This window comes from Onychomys torridus, chromosome 14, assembly GCF_903995425.1.
Source record: "Onychomys torridus chromosome 14, mOncTor1.1, whole genome shotgun sequence".
In the NCBI taxonomy this organism is placed as follows: Eukaryota; Metazoa; Chordata; class Mammalia; order Rodentia; family Cricetidae; genus Onychomys; species Onychomys torridus.
In genome coordinates, this window is record NC_050456.1 from 42184465 (window position 1) to 42202241 (window position 17777).

The following is a 17777-nucleotide window of genomic DNA, read 5'->3' on the forward strand; positions in this document are numbered from 1 at the left end:
ATGCCCCCGCCCCTGGCCAGGTCTCTCGCCACCAAAGGGCAGTGGCTCAAGGCCACCACTTAGGGTGGGAGGTAGGGCTCCCTACTGCTGATCTTCCGCATCGTCGCGGCTTAGCCCACTCTCTGGGTTTGTCTGCCACGCCTGCCTCAGGTGTTTGCTGGCTGTGGACCACGAATTCTTTCTTTTTGCCTAGCCTCTTAGGGCAGCCCCCAGCTCCTTCAACCTGGCAGTCAGAAACAGGGATCCGGGAGCACTCAGGGCCGGGGCTGCGGGCAGGAGGAGCGGACCTCCTCCACCGGGTGCACCCCAGCACCCACCTTGCAAGGCCGGGCTGCCGCCTGCGCGCCACGCCCCCGGGGTCCGGAAGGCGCAGCAGCCCGCGCCCGGCTTCTGAGAACTTGGAGCCTGGTGGCGTGCGACTCGGGCCGGGGATGCGGCGGCGGCTGCTTCCTGGTTCGCAGCTCACCGAGTGGGGGAGAGCGTGAGCCCGCGGAGGCGGGGGCAGGAGAAGCGGGCGGAGGCGGGGGCAGAGACGCCAAGGCTGGAGCTAGCCGGACGGGTCGCTCCTGCTCTCCGGGGAGACGATCTGCCCGGCCCCGGAGAAGGGGCGAGCCCCGCGCGCTCCAGAGGGACAGTCGGGAACCCACCAGCCCGCCAAGGGCTCGGAGCCCAGCTCCCCTCCTTTCCACCTCGAGAGAAAGGGCGGGAGGGAAGGAGGGGAGGGGAAGGTTCCTTAGAGGAGGCGGAATGGCCGGTCCCAGGGGGCTCGGGCGCTGCTTCTCCCGGGAGGTGTCTCCAAGCCTGTGGCTGCGGCGAGGGCTGCCCTGAGCCGGGGCTCCCCGCTCCCCGGTGCCAGCTAGCGCGGCCCCTACGGGGCCCCGGCAGCAGCGCCGGCATGTCGTCCGGCACAATGAAGTTCAATGGCTATCTGAGGGTCCGCATCGGCGAGGCTGTGGGGCTGCAGCCCACCCGCTGGTCTCTGCGGCACTCGCTCTTCAAAAAGGGCCACCAGCTGCTGGACCCCTACCTGACGGTGAGCGTGGATCAGGTGCGCGTGGGCCAGACCAGCACCAAGCAGAAGACCAACAAACCCACCTACAACGAGGAGTTCTGCGCCAATGTCACCGACGGCGGCCACCTGGAGCTGGCTGTCTTCCACGAGACACCCCTGGGCTATGACCACTTTGTGGCCAACTGCACGCTGCAGTTCCAGGAGCTGTTGCGCACGGCGGGCACCTCGGACACCTTCGAGGGCTGGGTGAGTAGCCACCTCTTCGCTCTTTCATGACTGCTGGACCTTTCCTCCTTTTATTTATTTATTAAAAACCACAACAACAACTCATCAGGGTCTCGCTTTCTCATCGCTCGGCAGCGGAGGGAATTCCCTCTAGACTGGTTCTTTCCCAGGTGACCTGCACTGTTGATGGGACAGCCGAGGGTGTGTGAGGACGCAGGTGTGACTCTGGGAAGCTGGCCTGGCCACTGTCTTCTTTGTGGACCTGGACTTTGAGCTTAGGGGAAGCCCGGCAGTGATAAAGAGCGCCATCCTTCTCCTCCTCTCAGGGTAGGGGGTGATATGAAAGTGGTATGGTTTGAGTAACGTGCTTCAAGCACTTCTTAGGAGAAAGCCATACATTCTCGCGAGTATTATTCATAGTGTTTATGGATGCATGTTGGTTCAGCCACACAGACGTGCACACGTGTTTCAGCATGCACATCCCTTACATCCCAGAGGTACAAAAGCTCCACTGGCAGGGATCAGAATGAGTGCACAGCTTTGCACCCTGGCAGAGTTTTGTTTAGCTTTTTCCCCGGGGGCGTGTGTGTGTGTGTGTGTGTGTGTGTGTGTGTGTGTGTGTGTGTAGGTGGTGGTGGTGGTGAAACTTCTCTGGTTTGCTATTAAGTTTTATCAGCCTGGGGTGTGTGAGGGCTGCAATAGTGTTTCCAAACTATTTCTCTGAGAAGAGGTGGCCAGAGCACCTGGAGTTTGGTTGTCCTCTCTGCAAGACATGTAGCTGCGCGCAACTTCTTACATGCCGCTGCCGTTCCCATAGTTCCCTGGAGACAGAATTTCTACTGTAAATTTCTAGAGTGCCTCACACAGTGCCAAAACGCCCTTATTTCTTAATCCCCGCTCTGTCTCTGTGATGTTGGGGTTATTGTGCTCACTCTGAGATGCTGAAATGGTAATTACAATGAAGTGGCCTGGCAAAATGTAGTATGCCGTGAAGACCCAAAGTTTAATAATTGTCTCAGTTCTGACCGGGGTGGGTTTGGAACCCCAGGTGAATCGATATTCAAAATCTGTTTGAAATTCACAAGTGGTGGATCGAGGTGGATAGTGTAAAAGATTCAGTGAGATATGTATTTTGTTTCTGGATGTTGTTAATTTTACCATATGTTCTGTAATAGCACCAAAGGCTTGAAAGTCTTCGTCTTTTATTTTTATTTTTATTTTTTTTTATTAAGAGACTTTCTATTCATTTTACACACCAACCACAGATCCCCCTGTCCTCCCTCCTCGCACTCCCCAGTCTTCCCGGATAACCCACCCCCTATTCCCACCTCCTCTAAGGCAAGGTCTCCCATGGGGAGTCAGCAGAGCCTGGTACATTCAGTGGAGGCAGGTCCAAGCCCCTCCTCCCTGCACCAAGGTGTGCAAAATGTCTCATCAAAGGCACTAGGTTCCAAAAAGCCAGCTCTTGCACTAGGGACGGGTCCCGGTCCCACTGCCTGGGGGCCCTATAAACAGTTCAAGCTAAACAACTGTCTTGCTTATCCAGAGGGCCTAGTCCAGTACCGTGGGGGCTCCTCAGCTATTGGTGCACAGTTCACGTGTTTCCACTAGTTTGGCTAGTTGTCTCTGTACTTTTCCCAGTCATGGTCTCGCTATCTCTAAATCTTCGTCTTTTAAATGGAAATAAGAAAAAAAAATCCATGGCCTTTTAACCTCAGTTCTCAAATGATGGGGTTAATTTCACCTCAGTCTAACTTTCTTTTTGGAATTTAGTAGTGGGCTAGATAGGATCCGATAAAATACAGTTAAAATTAACTTTGTTGTTGGTGTGAGACAGGGTCTCACACAGTGGCCCAGACTGGCTTGAACTTAGGACAATCTTTTTGCCTCAACTTCCCAAATAAGTTTACATGTTGTCTGTGAATTTCTGGATATGGGATCGAACTGAGCATGAGAATTTTTTTTTTTTTTAAACTGGTGTTTGGTTAAGAGTTAGGCTGGGCAAATCTCTAGGGGAATTAGGTGATAGAGTATGGTGGTACAGGCTGGCCATCAGCCATGATAAGCATGGCTTACTGGAGACAGCCTAGATTAGTGTGAAGGTTTGAGTCCCGTGAGAGCTTTTAAACACCCCTACTTTTAAATATGCTAGATAGGAACCACTGAGAGTGGGACTCCAGCATCAGTACTTACAGACTTCACAGGTGACGGAAAAAGTCGTTAAGATTGAGAATATGGAGCAGAAATGAAGACCTAGACACGAGACCATGATAAAACCTCGTGGAGGGTGAGCTAACCAGGAGGAGCACAGAGCTGTTTACTGCTGCAGGGGATGAGCGAAGATTTAAATGTAAACTAAAGTTCAAACTCTATATTTGCTTAAAATTATGCCTAGGCGTTTAATAGGACCCACTGAAAGCATTCTAGAAAACTTCAATGGTAGGATAGGGCCAGCATTTAAATGATGTTAGAGTCAGTGATTTGTCATGAATTATATTTACTTAGACGGCACACACACACACACACACACACACACACACACACACACACATTCTAAGCATTTTGAAATGAGGATAGAATGACTAGAATGTTTTCTTTTCTTGTTAAGAATATATATGAGGGTTCTGGAGGGATGGCTCAGTGATTAAGAGCATTGATTGCTCTTCCAGAGGACCTGGGTTCAATTCTCAGCACCTATATGGCAGCTCACATCTGTTTGTAATTCCAGTGTCAGGGGACCCAACAACCCATAGCAAAATACCAATGCACATAAAAATAAAAATATCTTCAAGGAAAAAAAGAGAAAATATATGAAACTACATGTAATGCATTCTTCAAGATTATCTTTTATGGACCGTAGAAATACCTACATTTGCCTATCAAATTCAAATGTGTAATTTGTTCACAGTTTAAGTGGGAGAATAAAAATTATTCTGGTTAAAAGTGGAACTACAAATTACTGATCTAAAAAATAATCTAGCAACTGCTGGATCATAAGAAAGGGATGGAACTATGAGTTTGTTATAAAACAGCCTTTTCCCCATTATGATAAACCAAGAAACCTGTGCTTCATTGACCGAGATACTTTCCAAGTATCAAGAAGGTAACCAGGAATACTGGCTTTAGCACCACCTTATTGGTGTTCAGTTGGTTGGAGAAGGGGAAAGCTCTGTTTTAAGAAAATGTATGTCTGGTGCCGCTGTAGTATCTGACATGGAATAGACATTCACCCTTTTAATCATTGTACGCTCATTTCGTTCAGTATATATAAGATAAATGGTAAGACACAGGTAAATTTTTTTTTAATGGAAATTAATCACACCAGACACTGAGATTAGTAAAACTTCAAATCACAGATCTGTGCTTTCATCTGGAACCCGAAGAGCAAACTGAGCTAAGAGTAAGGAAGTTTGTAAAGATAACAGAAATTGGACAAGTAGAAAACAGGAACCCACTGAAGAAAAGGCAGAGTCTTTTTCTTTTTCAGTTGATGGGCCTCGGCCAGAATGGTGGAGATGAGAGGATGCAGGCCAGACGTCACCACTGTTTGGAATGGGAACAAGAGCATCACCACAGAGCCTACCGACGTTATAAAGGAAGAGACGCATAAGTTATAAACAGGGCTATGCCAGTGAGCTCCACGGTTTAGATGAAATGCGGTTTTCTCTAAAATATATAAACTGCCCAATTCCTCTGGAATAACTTAAGTCGGTTTATAACCATTCAACTAATTGTGTTTATTGTCAGAAGTCTTCAACAACACAACTCAGGGTCGCAGATGGCTTTACTTATAACTTATATTATGTACTTAAGGATGCATCGTTGCCTGCTTTATATAGACTCTTTCAGAAAATAGAAGGGAAAGAAACATCTTAATTCATTATTTGCAATAATACCAATGCACAACGAAGGCATTGCAAACCAAGACCGCGGCAGGCAGGTATCCTCCTTCATAACCTTAGATGCAAAAGCTTTAAGTTGTAGTCAGTTAAATCAAGCACCACAGCAAGAAGATAGTACATCATAATCAATCAAGTGTTATATACAGGACTCTAAGGCCGACTTAATGTTTGTAGAGCTGCCTGTGGACTCCTTGTGTGGACAGCGTCAAAGTGAAGGCTTGTATGATCACCTCAATAGATACAGAAAGAGTATTTGAGAAAATGAACCATCTATTCAGGGTAAAGTTTCTCAGCAAGTTAGAACCAGGAAGAAATCACTTCAACTCAATAGAGGCCATCTATACAAACCTGCAAGAACAGTCTTAGTGATGGTAGAGTGAACAATATTCCCCTGTGATCAGGAACAAGGTAAGGGAGCTGCTCTTTCTGCTTTTTCCACACCATCCAAGAGTGCAATAAGGAAGTTTCAAGAAAGAAAATGTGCATACATTACAGAGGAAGAAGTCAAAACCATCTTTATTTGCAGACCCCCCCCCCAACAAAAAGTTTGGAGGACCAACAAAGTCGGTTTGCAGGATCCAAACTAATGCACAAAAATCAATTGTGTTTCTATATTATTAGCAGTGAACTACTGAAAACTGAAATTAAAAATATCACGTGTAAGAAAATCAAAGATGAAATTGGATGAATTAGATAAAATAGGCACAAAACTTTTTCAGTGGAAATGATAAAACATTGCTGAAATAAAGATCTAAGTAAATGGAGAGTATGATGTATTCATGGCTGGGAGGATTCTGAATTAAGAACTCTGTTCTTCCAAAATATTCAGTACATTTAAAGCAGTCTGTCATGACCTCAGTAAGTCTTGTCATAGAAATTGATAGACTGATACTAATTTATATAGAGAGATAAAGGACCTATATTGGTATAAGAATTATTTTTAAAAAGAACACATTGAAGGATTTGCACCATCTGACTTTAGAGTTTATTGTAGTGTTGCCAGTGGGACACAGAGTCTAAAAACAGATCCTCCCATGAACCATCAGCTGGATTCTAACAAAGGTGCCAAGAAGACAGTTTGGTGGGGGCCATGTCAATCTCCTCAGGTGGCTGGGCTGTGTAGCCATGTGGAGGAGGACAAACCTTGACCTCTACCCCATACCACATACAAAGTTAACTCGAAATGGTATAGACCTAAAGCAAGAGCCTATTAAATATCTTTAAAAATTATACAGAAAAATCTTATAATCTCGAGTTCAGCAAGAAAAAAAAATGAGGAAGAAAAGATAGAGACCCCAAAGCCCCAATTATTAAAAAGATCGAGCTCTTTAAAATTTAAAAATTACTTCTTAAAAGATGTCCAAGAATGTGAAAAAGCATAAGCCAAAATCTGGGAGTAAACAATTGCACACTATGATCGAGGCAAAGCACTTGCAAAAATAACTACAATTTCAACAGTAATGAGAAAAACCCCAATTTGTGCAATTTAAAAGTGGGCCACAGGATTTGAATAAGTACCTTTGTAGGAAATAGCATATTGTAATATACTCTGTGATCCCAATCACTAAGGAGATACAAACGAAAACAAAAAAACACAACCAAATATCAGTATGTTCCCACTGAAAGGCCAAAGTCAGTAGCCCTGCCCATAACAAGTGGAGGTAAGGAAGGGGGCAGCTGTGGCTCTCACACACAGCCCTTAGGAATGTCAAATACTGCAGCCTCGCTGGAAAACAGTATGGCTGTCTTTTAAACATGTACTTACTGTATGACTTATCTACCGTTAAATGTTTACCAAGAGAGATAAAACCATTCATAGTAAGACTCGTGGGTGACTATTCACAGGAGTTTCATCTGTGATGCTCTCAAACTGGAAACTCATTTGCAACAAACAAGGATGTTTAAGTAAATTGTGGTGTATCCATACTGACAGGAGAAGGATGAATCTGTGATACATGTAGCTGAATCTCCAAGGAATTCTGCTCTGTGAATGGGCTAGATCAACTTCTCTCACACCCACCCTACCCAACAAGAACATATATGATTCCATTTATGCAAAGTTCTGGAAAATGAAATGAAGTCTATGGTGATAGGAGGTATACCCATGGGTGTCTGGGAATGAGGGAGAGATAGAATATAATGGAGGCACAGGTGAATTATTTATTATTTGGACAGTGGTAGTGAGTTCACACTTACCTAAATATGCCAAAGCTTATCAAGTAGTTCACTTGACAGATGTGCCTCGTATTATAGTTCAGTCATACTTCAGGAAGACTGTAGAAAAACAGTCAAGATTTCTGATCTTTATTTTGCTGAAAGTGTAAAAAGGATGCTAATGATGATGGAATTGAGCCAGCTCTGACTCTGGGAAACAGCATTGCTTCCTCAGAGTCAGAGCTTAGAAACCCCAACCCAATAAGATAACTTTATTTTGTTAATTTCTGATCTTTGGACAGTTTGATTCTCTAAATTGCCACTCATATTTTTTTGTTTTGCTTTTGTTTTCCTGCTTCGTCCAGACCTTGTTTGTTTTGTATAATTTCTTGGACTTCGGATTAGTCAAAGTTTGCTGAAGGCACTATTTCCTTTCTTCCCCCTCTGGTATTTGCTTTTGTTTTCTGACTTTCCAAATGGAGCCTGCTATCTAAAACTTGATGCCCGGTGTGAAGGAGGCAGGGGGAGCTGGAGGCTGCGTCATGGAAAGACCTTGGCACCCCCTCAGGAAGGAAGGACCTGCTTGGCGGGATCCCAGCCTCTTTTCCTGTTCAGCCTCCTGAAGACATTCTGTTCTGTGTGGCCGTGCGGAGGGCGGCTATCTCAGTTTCTCTTTGAGACACCCGTTTGACGGTCCTCTCAGGTGAAGCCGCCTGCTGACCCGCCGGCAATCATCGATCTTCTTTTCACTTAGTTGCTGGATCCAGGGGCATGAATTTTTTACACCCCAATTTTTCTATATTTTCTGCCACCGGGTTTATTCTCTTCTGTACTTTGCAGTGCAGTTATTCATTCTCATGATTGATATATTTTCCCCCATCTGAGCCAGCTGTAAGGAGTGTCTAAAACTGACTAGCTTGCAGTGTTTTAGGGGACTATGGTTTAGAACCTCTGTTCTTGTGTCTGGATTAGCTGTGCCATCCTTCCATTTCATTGGAAGATGAATTTCGCTCTGGGAAGGCTGGTTGCTTTGTCATGCAGGTATGGCTCGGATGGATAGCTACCCTTCTCAAGAGCGTATTCCCAGATGGATACCCTTCTCAAGAGCGTATTCCCAGATGGATACCCTTCTCAAGAGCGTATTCTCAGATGGATACCCTTCTCAAGAGCATATTCCCAGATGGATACCCTTCTCAAGAGCGTATTCTCAGATGGATAGCTACCCTTCTCAAGAGCGTATTCTCAGATGGATACCCTTCTCAAGAGCATATTCCCAGATGGATACCCTTCTCAAGAGCATATTCCCAGATGGATACCCTTCTCAAGAGCATATTCTCAGATGGATACCCTTCTCAAGAGCATATTCCCTGTCCTGTAGTTTTGGCAACGTTAATCGCGCTGCTCTTATCACTTGCTGAGGTCATTTTGTTAATCAATGTCTTTATTAGACCCCCTCCCTTTCAGTATTAGGGACTGAACCCAGGGATTCACCCAGGCTAGCCAATCTTTCCATCACTGAGCTACGGTACTAGCCATGTCACCTTGCTTCTATAGAACATAGACTCCCGGGAAGCAGGATACTATTCTAACCCCAGCGCTGTGAATAGTTTGTGGTGTGTGACATTAAATATTTGTCAAACCCCACAAATATATAAAAGAAAGATGTTTCGCGTGACTTTGGGGTAACTAAAGTAAATACATATTTTGGTAATATCTTTTCTCTAAACATGTCATTCATATTTTAAAGCCAGTCAGTGCTATAACCTTTTTATCAATGGCATACTCTCATGAGCTTGAAAGATTGGGTTGGATGTTCATGCCCACTGACTATGTTAGTAGAATGGAAAATGCTATGCATGGTGGGCTGGCTAGGAGGGCACAACTACCCCTAAGTTGGTGGTCCAGAGTTTTATTTAAAACAAAACAAAACAACAACAACAAAAACCTAACCAGCAAGAAGAGCTCCTCCATGGCCTGTGCATTGGTTCCTGCCTCCATATTCCTGCCCTGACTTCCCTCAGTGATGGACGTTACCCACGAGATGAAACAAACCCTTTCCTCGTGGTCTTTATCATAGCAGTAGAAAGCAAACCAGCACAGGTGGAAAATTCCTTGCTTTATTCCTTCTAAAAGTCTATGGTTTTGTGTGTTGGTAATACCTGGAAGTTTCTCCCAGCGGCAATTTTTGAGCCTAGTGTTGAATCTGGAGGCATAGGCAAGAAGTGCATATCTTCAGCCTTAGAGAGCTGCTGAGGTTGGTGGGTGGAGCCTGAATCCTTGCCTTGTGTAGCAAGCAGTATCTGGAGGGCATCTGGAAAAGAGAACAGCGATGGTGGAAGAGGGTGCATTTTCATGAGGTGTGTAGCAGTTAGAGTAAGGGAAGTAAATACCTGGGGTCTTCTGTAATTTTTTTTTCTTCTTTTTGCAACATGGTAGTTGGCTACCATGTCCCTTTTGTGCATTGACAGTTAAGTTCCCTCTTATTAGAAAGTAAGAAAAAATGGAGCCCAAGGAGGAAGAGTGTCTTACCCATTGCTTCCCATTCTTACCGTTCTGATATCCGGAGTGACCTATCTCAGTTGCCACTCAGAAACTACAAACTCTTCCTTGGTTTCTCAACTGGATCGGAGAAGCTGAAAGTCTCTAGTTTGGTCTGGGATGTGCCTCTTCGTTTTACTGCTGTTTTCCTCTGGAGTCCTGAGTCTCCCCCGTCTAGTCCACGTTCTTCAGAGTGAGAGCCTTTCAGCTCTGCATATGTCATCCACTGTGCCAGTTCCTACCCATGCATCAGGCCCCATCACAGACACTACTGTCCCAGAGAACCCTCTCTGATGCCCCCTGTTCCTGTCCATTGCTCCTTTGATTCCCCTTGGCTTCAAGGTCATAGTGGGCAAGTGACTGAGCATCTTCTTTGGTCTTGAAGTAGCTAGTGTCACAGACACATTTCCATCTGAAATGCTAAGGCCCAGCTGGGCATGCCCACCATGGAGGGTGAGCTGCGGGCAAGGCTTGATGTTGTACCCTTGAGAGTCAGTGGGGGAAACAGATGCAGCCCATTCCTACTTTGCTTAAATGACAGAAAAATCTTCCCTGAAAGGGAAGAGGAACTTCTGACCTGAGGCTTCTCTCCAGATGACATCACAGGTGAACAGGCCTTCAGGACCTCTGACCCCTCAGAGGTATTTCCATCTTTGGAAACGATGGGAAGGTATCACGTTTGTTATCAGCAAATGACCTGCCCATACTTCTGACTCGCACGGGCAGAAAAGCAGTCAGCACTGAATTTGAATCCTAAAGCACCTCCTGTTCCCTGCACATCTTAAGAGAGTCCTAGTGGTTGAGCTGCAAGATCACCTGGTTCGGAGCCACCGCAGCGAGCCTGGCAGCCTGTTAGGAAAGCAACGCTTTGAGCCGGTGCCTTCTCAGTCCTGGGAGGGTTTGAGTTTGTGACACTAGAGCCTGTTTGCAGAATGTGGGAATCAAAGTTCCAGCCCAAGCAATGGGTGGCTCACAGGAAGTGTGACATACAAACATGGGCACAATCCATGTCTGTGTACTGTGTACACAGATAGAGGTATATTTACTTAGATTTCTTAAGATGTTCATTCATGTGTAAATATACTACATCTGTATGTATCGAGATACCTCTTTAGATCTGTAGAGTTGTGTCCCGTTCAGGGAAGCTGGCTTCCCAGTAATTATTTTGGGAAACTAGTATTGTACCAACTACACCATGAGAAGACTCTGCGTTTTATTTTGTTATGTTATAGTGGGGAGGAATAACCCAGTGTTTGCGCACACTAGGCAAGCCCTGCTCTGTGTTTTAGTCCACAGCTTATGGCGTGTATGAGGACTGTGTTCTATCAGGAGTTAGGGGAGAACAGGGCTCAGCGTGTGACTTTGTCCCCTGTCAGCTGGGATCTCAGGCAAGTCTCCACTTATCAGAGTCTCAGCTTTCTGGATTATTTCAACAGAAGGCTGCACCAGGTTATCCCTGAGGACCCTTCTATCTGTATAGCCTCTGCCTCCATGCTTTAGGCAATGATGTCATTTCCTCCCTTCAGGAGTAACTGGGTTGGTTTTAAGCAGTCAATATGAATTATGTCTCATCAAAGTTAGTGATTCCTAAGAATTAAATTGGCCCCACATCTAGTTGCTCAGACATGGAGAGGATTTAGCTTGTGTGTGAGTGACCTGTCCGGCATCAACAATGGCTTAAGATCAGACTGAAGTAATTATGTTAAGGCCTCCTTTCAAGCCATGTGGTTGTATTTCTTAATTTACACTAATGCACTTCTTGTTCTGTGGGGGCAATTGTAAGTTACGTCCCTGTTTACTGTGTGTGTGTGTGTGTGTGTGTGTGTGTGTGTGTGTGTGTGTGTGTGTGTGTGTGTGTGTATGTGTGTGTGTGTGTTTGAGAGAGAGAGAGATACAGAGAGATATACAGAGAGATAAAGAGACACAAAGAGAGACACACAGAGACAAAGAGAGACACAGAGGGACAGAGGGAGGGAGGGGGAGTGGGAGAGGCAGAGAGGGAAGTGAGAATGAGAACATCCCACTGTTTAAGGTTTTGATAGAAGTCACTCTTGTTAGCAGGGTCATTAAAGCTGCCAGTCTATATATCCACCCTAGGTGATGACAAGTACGATGAATCACTTCAGGACAAATGCTTTAATTAGATAGAGGAAGGAGCCCAAGGGTCTTGGCTGTCACAGCACTGCAGTGCTGTGCTGAAGAATTTTGTAAAGCAGGAATCCAAAAGGTTCCATCACAGTTACGATGCCAGCCTGTTTCCGTAGGACCCCATGAATCTGTAGGACCAGAGCCCTGGTCGTCTAAGCACAGGGGACTGGTGTGGTAGAAAGACCCTTCACAGACGACTCACCAGAAGTGCTCTTACTGTTTGCTGCAAGTTCCTTTGTGTTCTACCCTTGTACACATTCGACCTCACAGGCAGAGGAATGCTTACTGGGTTAGCAGCAGTGTTTGGTTTGTGCTTGCGGTTAAAAGGGAAGAAATTTGCCAGAGGACAGAACCACAGTCAACACGAGCCCCTCATAATTGCATTAATAAACCAAGTCATTTGGGGCTAGTGTGAGCATGTTCTGTATCCGGCCCTGGGAACCTAATTTCAGACCCAGGCTTCAGTCTCTGCACAAACTAAGCCCACAGGCTGCATTTTCATTTTTAAGTCGTGTTTATACCATGCACAGGCACAGTGCTGCCTCTGCACATCTGTAGCACTTACCTGTGGTATTGTGTGGCCTCTGACTCCTTGCTGGGCTATGACGTCAGTGCCTGTGACGTCAGTGCTCTGCCCCTTCCAGTCTCCGACTTTTTTTTTATTAAGAGATTTTCTATTCATTTTACATACCAACCACAGCTTCCCCTGTCCTCCCTCCTCCCACCTCCCTAGCCCTCCCCTCCAACCCAGCCCCCATCCCCACCTCCTCCAACTCTGACTTTTGTAGTTCCATTGAACGATGAACACAGTGCTCCACTCCGCCTTCCGGAGATCAGGATTGGTTTCAGGCCTTTTAGTTCTTCTCAGAAGAGCGCCTTAAAAGTCATGCATGTGCTAGCGTGATTTTCTAAATGAAAAGGTTCATGTGTTCACCAGTCTCTGGGATCTCTTGGACATGTCGACGTGTTTGTGTTTCCTGGTGGCAGAGTTGTGAGCAGGTTTTAGATTGAGCAGATGGCTCAGAAACCATTTCAGTGCTCTGGCTGGTAAACGCTATGGACTCTATTTCTAGAAAAAGATGCTCGTGTTTTTTTCTGACCATATTCTGACCACCTGATGAGTGGTCTCCTGACCCCTGACTTTGGATAACAGAGAGTGTCAGGTAAAAACACGCAATTGAAATGTATCACAACTCAGGCTTTTATTAATCCTGCCTCCCATGGTATGGTTCTAGTGTTTTTTCCTTGCATTGGAAGACACCTCTACTCCTGTTAATCTTAGGAGACAGTTGGGCAGTTAGAAAAAAGAGAGAAGCTATACATTTTAAGGTTGTGCTTTACAAGCCCTGTTTTCCCTTAGTTCTGGCTTCTTGTGGACTATAGTAGATAATAACTGGCTTTAGGACCTATTTGGTCATGTTATTTAAGTATTTTCAAAAGCCTCTGCATTTGAGTGGGAGCTTTGAGTTTTGCAACAGATAAAAAGTTTTTTTTTTTTTTTTTTTAAAGTAAAACTAGGACGTGTTGAGTGACCATGGTTTGGTATCTTCTGGAAAATCTAAACTTGCCCCTGTGCAATGAAATAGGGTTTGTCTGCTCTGGAACTTGGCTTAAACCGTTCACATTCTTTGGGAGCTGTAACAGCATTGGGGTATATGGCTGTCAGTGCAAGACTAACCAGTGAGGTGGGTGGCAATTTTGTATTTCTCTTCCCTTTGGAGTTGGGCTCTTCTATACTCTGGGTCCCTTTCACCCAGCAAGATGACATGATATCTGAAAATGAGCTGAGGGGAGATCATCTGGGGAATCCTCTCCTGACTGGTGGAGGTGGGGGTGACAGAAGAATCTGGCCTTCTGCACTTTTGGCTAACATTCTTTCTCTACTGCATCTCAGTGTGGGGAGAGGCTGCATGAATGCCCCGTGTTTGCTAGGTATACTACTGTGTGCCCAGGGGTGTTCCAGGGGGGTCCATACGGCAGTGTATACACGACCCAGAACTGCTCATGGAGCTGCTGCCTGCACAAAGAGATATCAATAATAGGAAAGGGTGGGGAATGGAGCTCAATTGGTGGAAGTTTGCCTAGCCTGCAGGTAGCCCCAGATTGGATCCTAAACATGGCAGAAACTGAGTATGGTGGTATATGTCTGTAATCCCAATCCTTGGGAAGTAGAGGCAGGGGGAATCAGAAATTCAAAGTCATCTTCAGCTACGTAGTGAGTTCAAGGCCTGTCTGGGCTACAGGAGACCCTGTGTCAAAAATAGTAACTTTAAAAAAAAAGCAAGGAAGCAAATGGCTGAGCGATAACAAATTTTACCGAGATTTTAAGTGGGAGAAATTAAGACAGGGCCGTATTAAATGAGAAGGTCAGGGCTACTTTGCCCAGAGTGGTCAGAGAGATAGCTCAACCACGAGCAGATGACATCTCAGTCATGACCAGTGACCCAAAACATTAGAGAAAGGGTCCCAGGCAGAAAGAGAGCAGCCTGGTGTATGAGACCCAATTCAGGGTGGTGGAGAGGGTGGAGCTGGAGCCAGCCTGCTCAGGGCCACAGGCTAACACTGCTGCTTTCCAGGAGTGTGGCAAGGGACAGGTCCCTTCCATCTCTGGCTCTGAATCTTCTCTAGACAGGGATGCTAATCCTGGCAGCCTCTAGGTTGGGTGTCACACCATACCTCAAACATGCCCCCAAGAAACAATCGCTTCGGTTGCTTTTAATCTCCTGAGGGGATGGATATGTCGACAGTGACCATCAGAAAAGAATCACACTGGCCAGCAAAAGTCACTCAGAAGGTTGCTTTTAGGGCCTCAGCACTTCAAGGTGGCCATGAGAAAGTTTCTCAGGATGGGGGAGGTGCAGTCAGTCTTGCGGTTGTTCCTCAGATGACATCAGAGAAGCGGCTGCTTATCAAACCCGAGGATCGGCTTCTGTCTGCCTGCTTCAGCACCGAGATCTCTGAAGGCCTCGAGATAGGGTAGAGAGAGAAAAAAGTCAGAACTTTGTTCCAGATCCTAAATTTTTTTTTATATGAACTCATAAGTATTAATGGAAGGCTTTAATAATTTAAAGGGACGGGATACTTGCATTGCAGTGGTACAATTGATAGGGCCCTAAATAAATTTATAGATGAGATTAATTAATTAACACAAGTAAGATTCTTATTAAGAATAATTACATATAGTTTATTCTTGCTTGCTTTTGAAAGTTCACTTACTTGGTTGATTACAATTTTATGCATTATCTCTGGATAATTTTGAATAGTTTTGCGTAAGGTCAAATTTCCATAGTATTTCCCTTAGTATTTCTGACCTCCCCTTGAAACACCCACTTAGTCTGTTGAGTATAAAGGGACACCTGAGCTTTTGTCTAAGTCTCGTAAGTTGGGATGCAGAGTCTTTGTGGACCGATGCTCAGATGCAGGATCTGGAGGTTTCTGTCAGACTGCTGCCGCCTGGAACATGGTGTGATGCTTGGGTCTCAGCCAGATGCAGGGTCCATGGTTAAGTCTGCCTCCTGTTAGCTGAGTGGTTTAACTCCTGCAAGTCAGTCTGCCTGTCAGTCCATCTGTCTGTTCATCCACTTGTCCATTGTCCTTCCTTCCTTCCTTCCTTCCTTCCTTCCTTTCTTCCTTCCTTCCTTCTTTCCTCCCTCCCTCCTTTTTTTTTTTCTTTTGAGCTGAGGATCGAACCCAGGGCCTTGCGCGTGCTAGGCAAGCGCTCTACCACTGAGCTAAATCCCAACCCCTTTTCTTTCTTCCTTTCTTCCTTCCTTTCTTCCTTCCTTCCTTCCTTCCTTCCTTCCTTCCTTCCTTTCTTTCTTTCTTTCTTTCTTTCTTTCTTTCTTTCTTTCTTTCTTTCTTTCTCTCGGTGTGTTTTTGTGTGCCTCTGTGATGTGTATGTGGTGTATATATGTGTATGTGTGGTTTGTGTGTATATCTGTGTTTGTGGTGAGTATGTGTGCATGTGAGCCTATCTTCTGTGGTTCTCTCTTTCTCTTTACTGAGACAGTCTCTCACCGAACCTGGAACTCACTGATTGGTGAGGCTGGCTGGTCTGGGAGCTGTGGAGCCTTCTATTTCTGGTTCCTAGCCCTTGAATTACCTGTGCACTGCCACACTGCAGCCTTTCACCTGTGCGTTGGGGATCCAGACTCAGATCCTCATGTGTGCATGCTACGGCAAGCCCTTTATGCACTGGGCCATCGCCTCAGCCCCCAGCCTCAGCTTTCTATCCCACCAGTGCGTACTTCACAGGGTCACTTGAGAATTCAGGATGGACTTACGGAAACCTTTAGCATGGCTATATATATCAGCACAGAAAACAAAGTTATTGTTAAAGCCGCCATCCCGGCCACTGCTCCACCCTCAGTGCCTATATATAGTCAAGAGCCCATGTTCTTTTCTCATCTGTGTTGAAAACAGTTTATGTATTTACACAAAATTTTAGAATGACAAGGGAGTTTTGAGTGCAACTTTCTTACTTCGCTTTATACTTGAGGTTGAGTCATAGAAACCAATAGGTACTTCTAGCTCCCTCTAGAAGGAAAGATGGCTTCCTAGGGACTTGGGATAAATTCTGTACAAATGTCCACTCCGAGTTCTTGCAAGGAATATGGGAAAACAAATTTCCCAATGTATATAGCAGCAAAGCTGGTCCACATTAGTTGATAGAAAGCTGTCAGTGGAGTCTTCTGACTTAATTATTTAGTATTGGGCATACTGGAGGCTCAGAGTTAGTGCAAATCAACAAGCCAGGAAGAAAAACAGTTGTAATAAAAGCTGAAGCAAACATTTCTATTGCTGCAGTTAAGGGGAGTGATTCTGAACAGCCTCTTCCAATTGAAATAAAAGATGTCTCTTTTGATTCAAGTCTGAAGTCTAATATTCATTGGGCTGCATTGATCAGTCATGCTCTCAAGGAGGGAGACTCCAATTTAAAACGTGGACCATCTAAAAGTGGATCTGCAGATGAAATCAAGGGCACCAAGAGTTCCGATTGAGTTTTCAGAAAGTTGGAAATGCTTTTAGCCCTCATCTTGAATATGATTATCTGGACTTCCATCTGTTGCCCACACACTTGTTTTGGGTCTTTAGTGTTTCTGTTGATTTTATATTAGCATTTTCTGAGCTGTCCTCATTGAAAATTTCAGAACAAAAGTCTATTTGCTCCCCAGTAGGTAGGGCACAATAAGGTTTGCGCTGTGGTTGAGTTGTACAGAAGTCTCTGTGAGTGAACTGGTTTGATTCCCTGCTGGGCCGCTTTGCCTTCTTATCATGCGTGTCCTGTACCTGGACTGTGGATATATTGATTTGCTGTGGCGCTGCTGGGGCAGATGTCTAGGAAGAATGAGAATGTGTTTGTGGCTCTTCGCCCTGATGTTGGTCGTTGGTCGATGACCCTGCTATTTTCAGCCCCCAAGCAGCGCTCTCTGTGTGAACACTGGGGATCCTCAGCCTCCTCTGAGCATCTGGTGAAGTGCCTTTACGTGCTAAGGTTTTGCAAAGAATCGCAGAAGGAAAAATTCTTCACTGCTCTCAGTTCTTGAGTGTGAATGGGGACTTAAGCATCACCCTCTCCATGCGCTGAAAGATTTCATTTAGAAATGCATCTTTCAGGTGTAGACGTTAGTATATTTTGGGGGTGGGACGTGTGTGATGTCTAGAGAACCTTGAGGAATAGTTAATAGAGAATGATCCCAGAATGTATTTTAGTCCTTTGCCTGTTTAAATAAGTGTAAATGATGCATGAAATGACTCGCTAAGTTTCTGATCCTCCAATAAAATGTTAACAACTTTAG

General features: G+C 45.3%; 1 protein-coding gene across 1 annotated transcript in view; it reads left to right on the top strand.

Moving 5' to 3' along the window:
* Positions 1–536: 536 nt before the first annotated feature.
* Prkch (protein kinase C eta) overlaps positions 537–17777 on the top strand; it is a 199651-nt gene continuing 182410 nt past the window's right edge. The window contains exon 1 of the mRNA XM_036205636.1: positions 537–1258. Coding sequence (XP_036061529.1) covers positions 896–1258 — 363 coding nt within the window. The 5' untranslated portion in view covers positions 537–895. The remainder of the gene's footprint in view (positions 1259–17777) is intronic.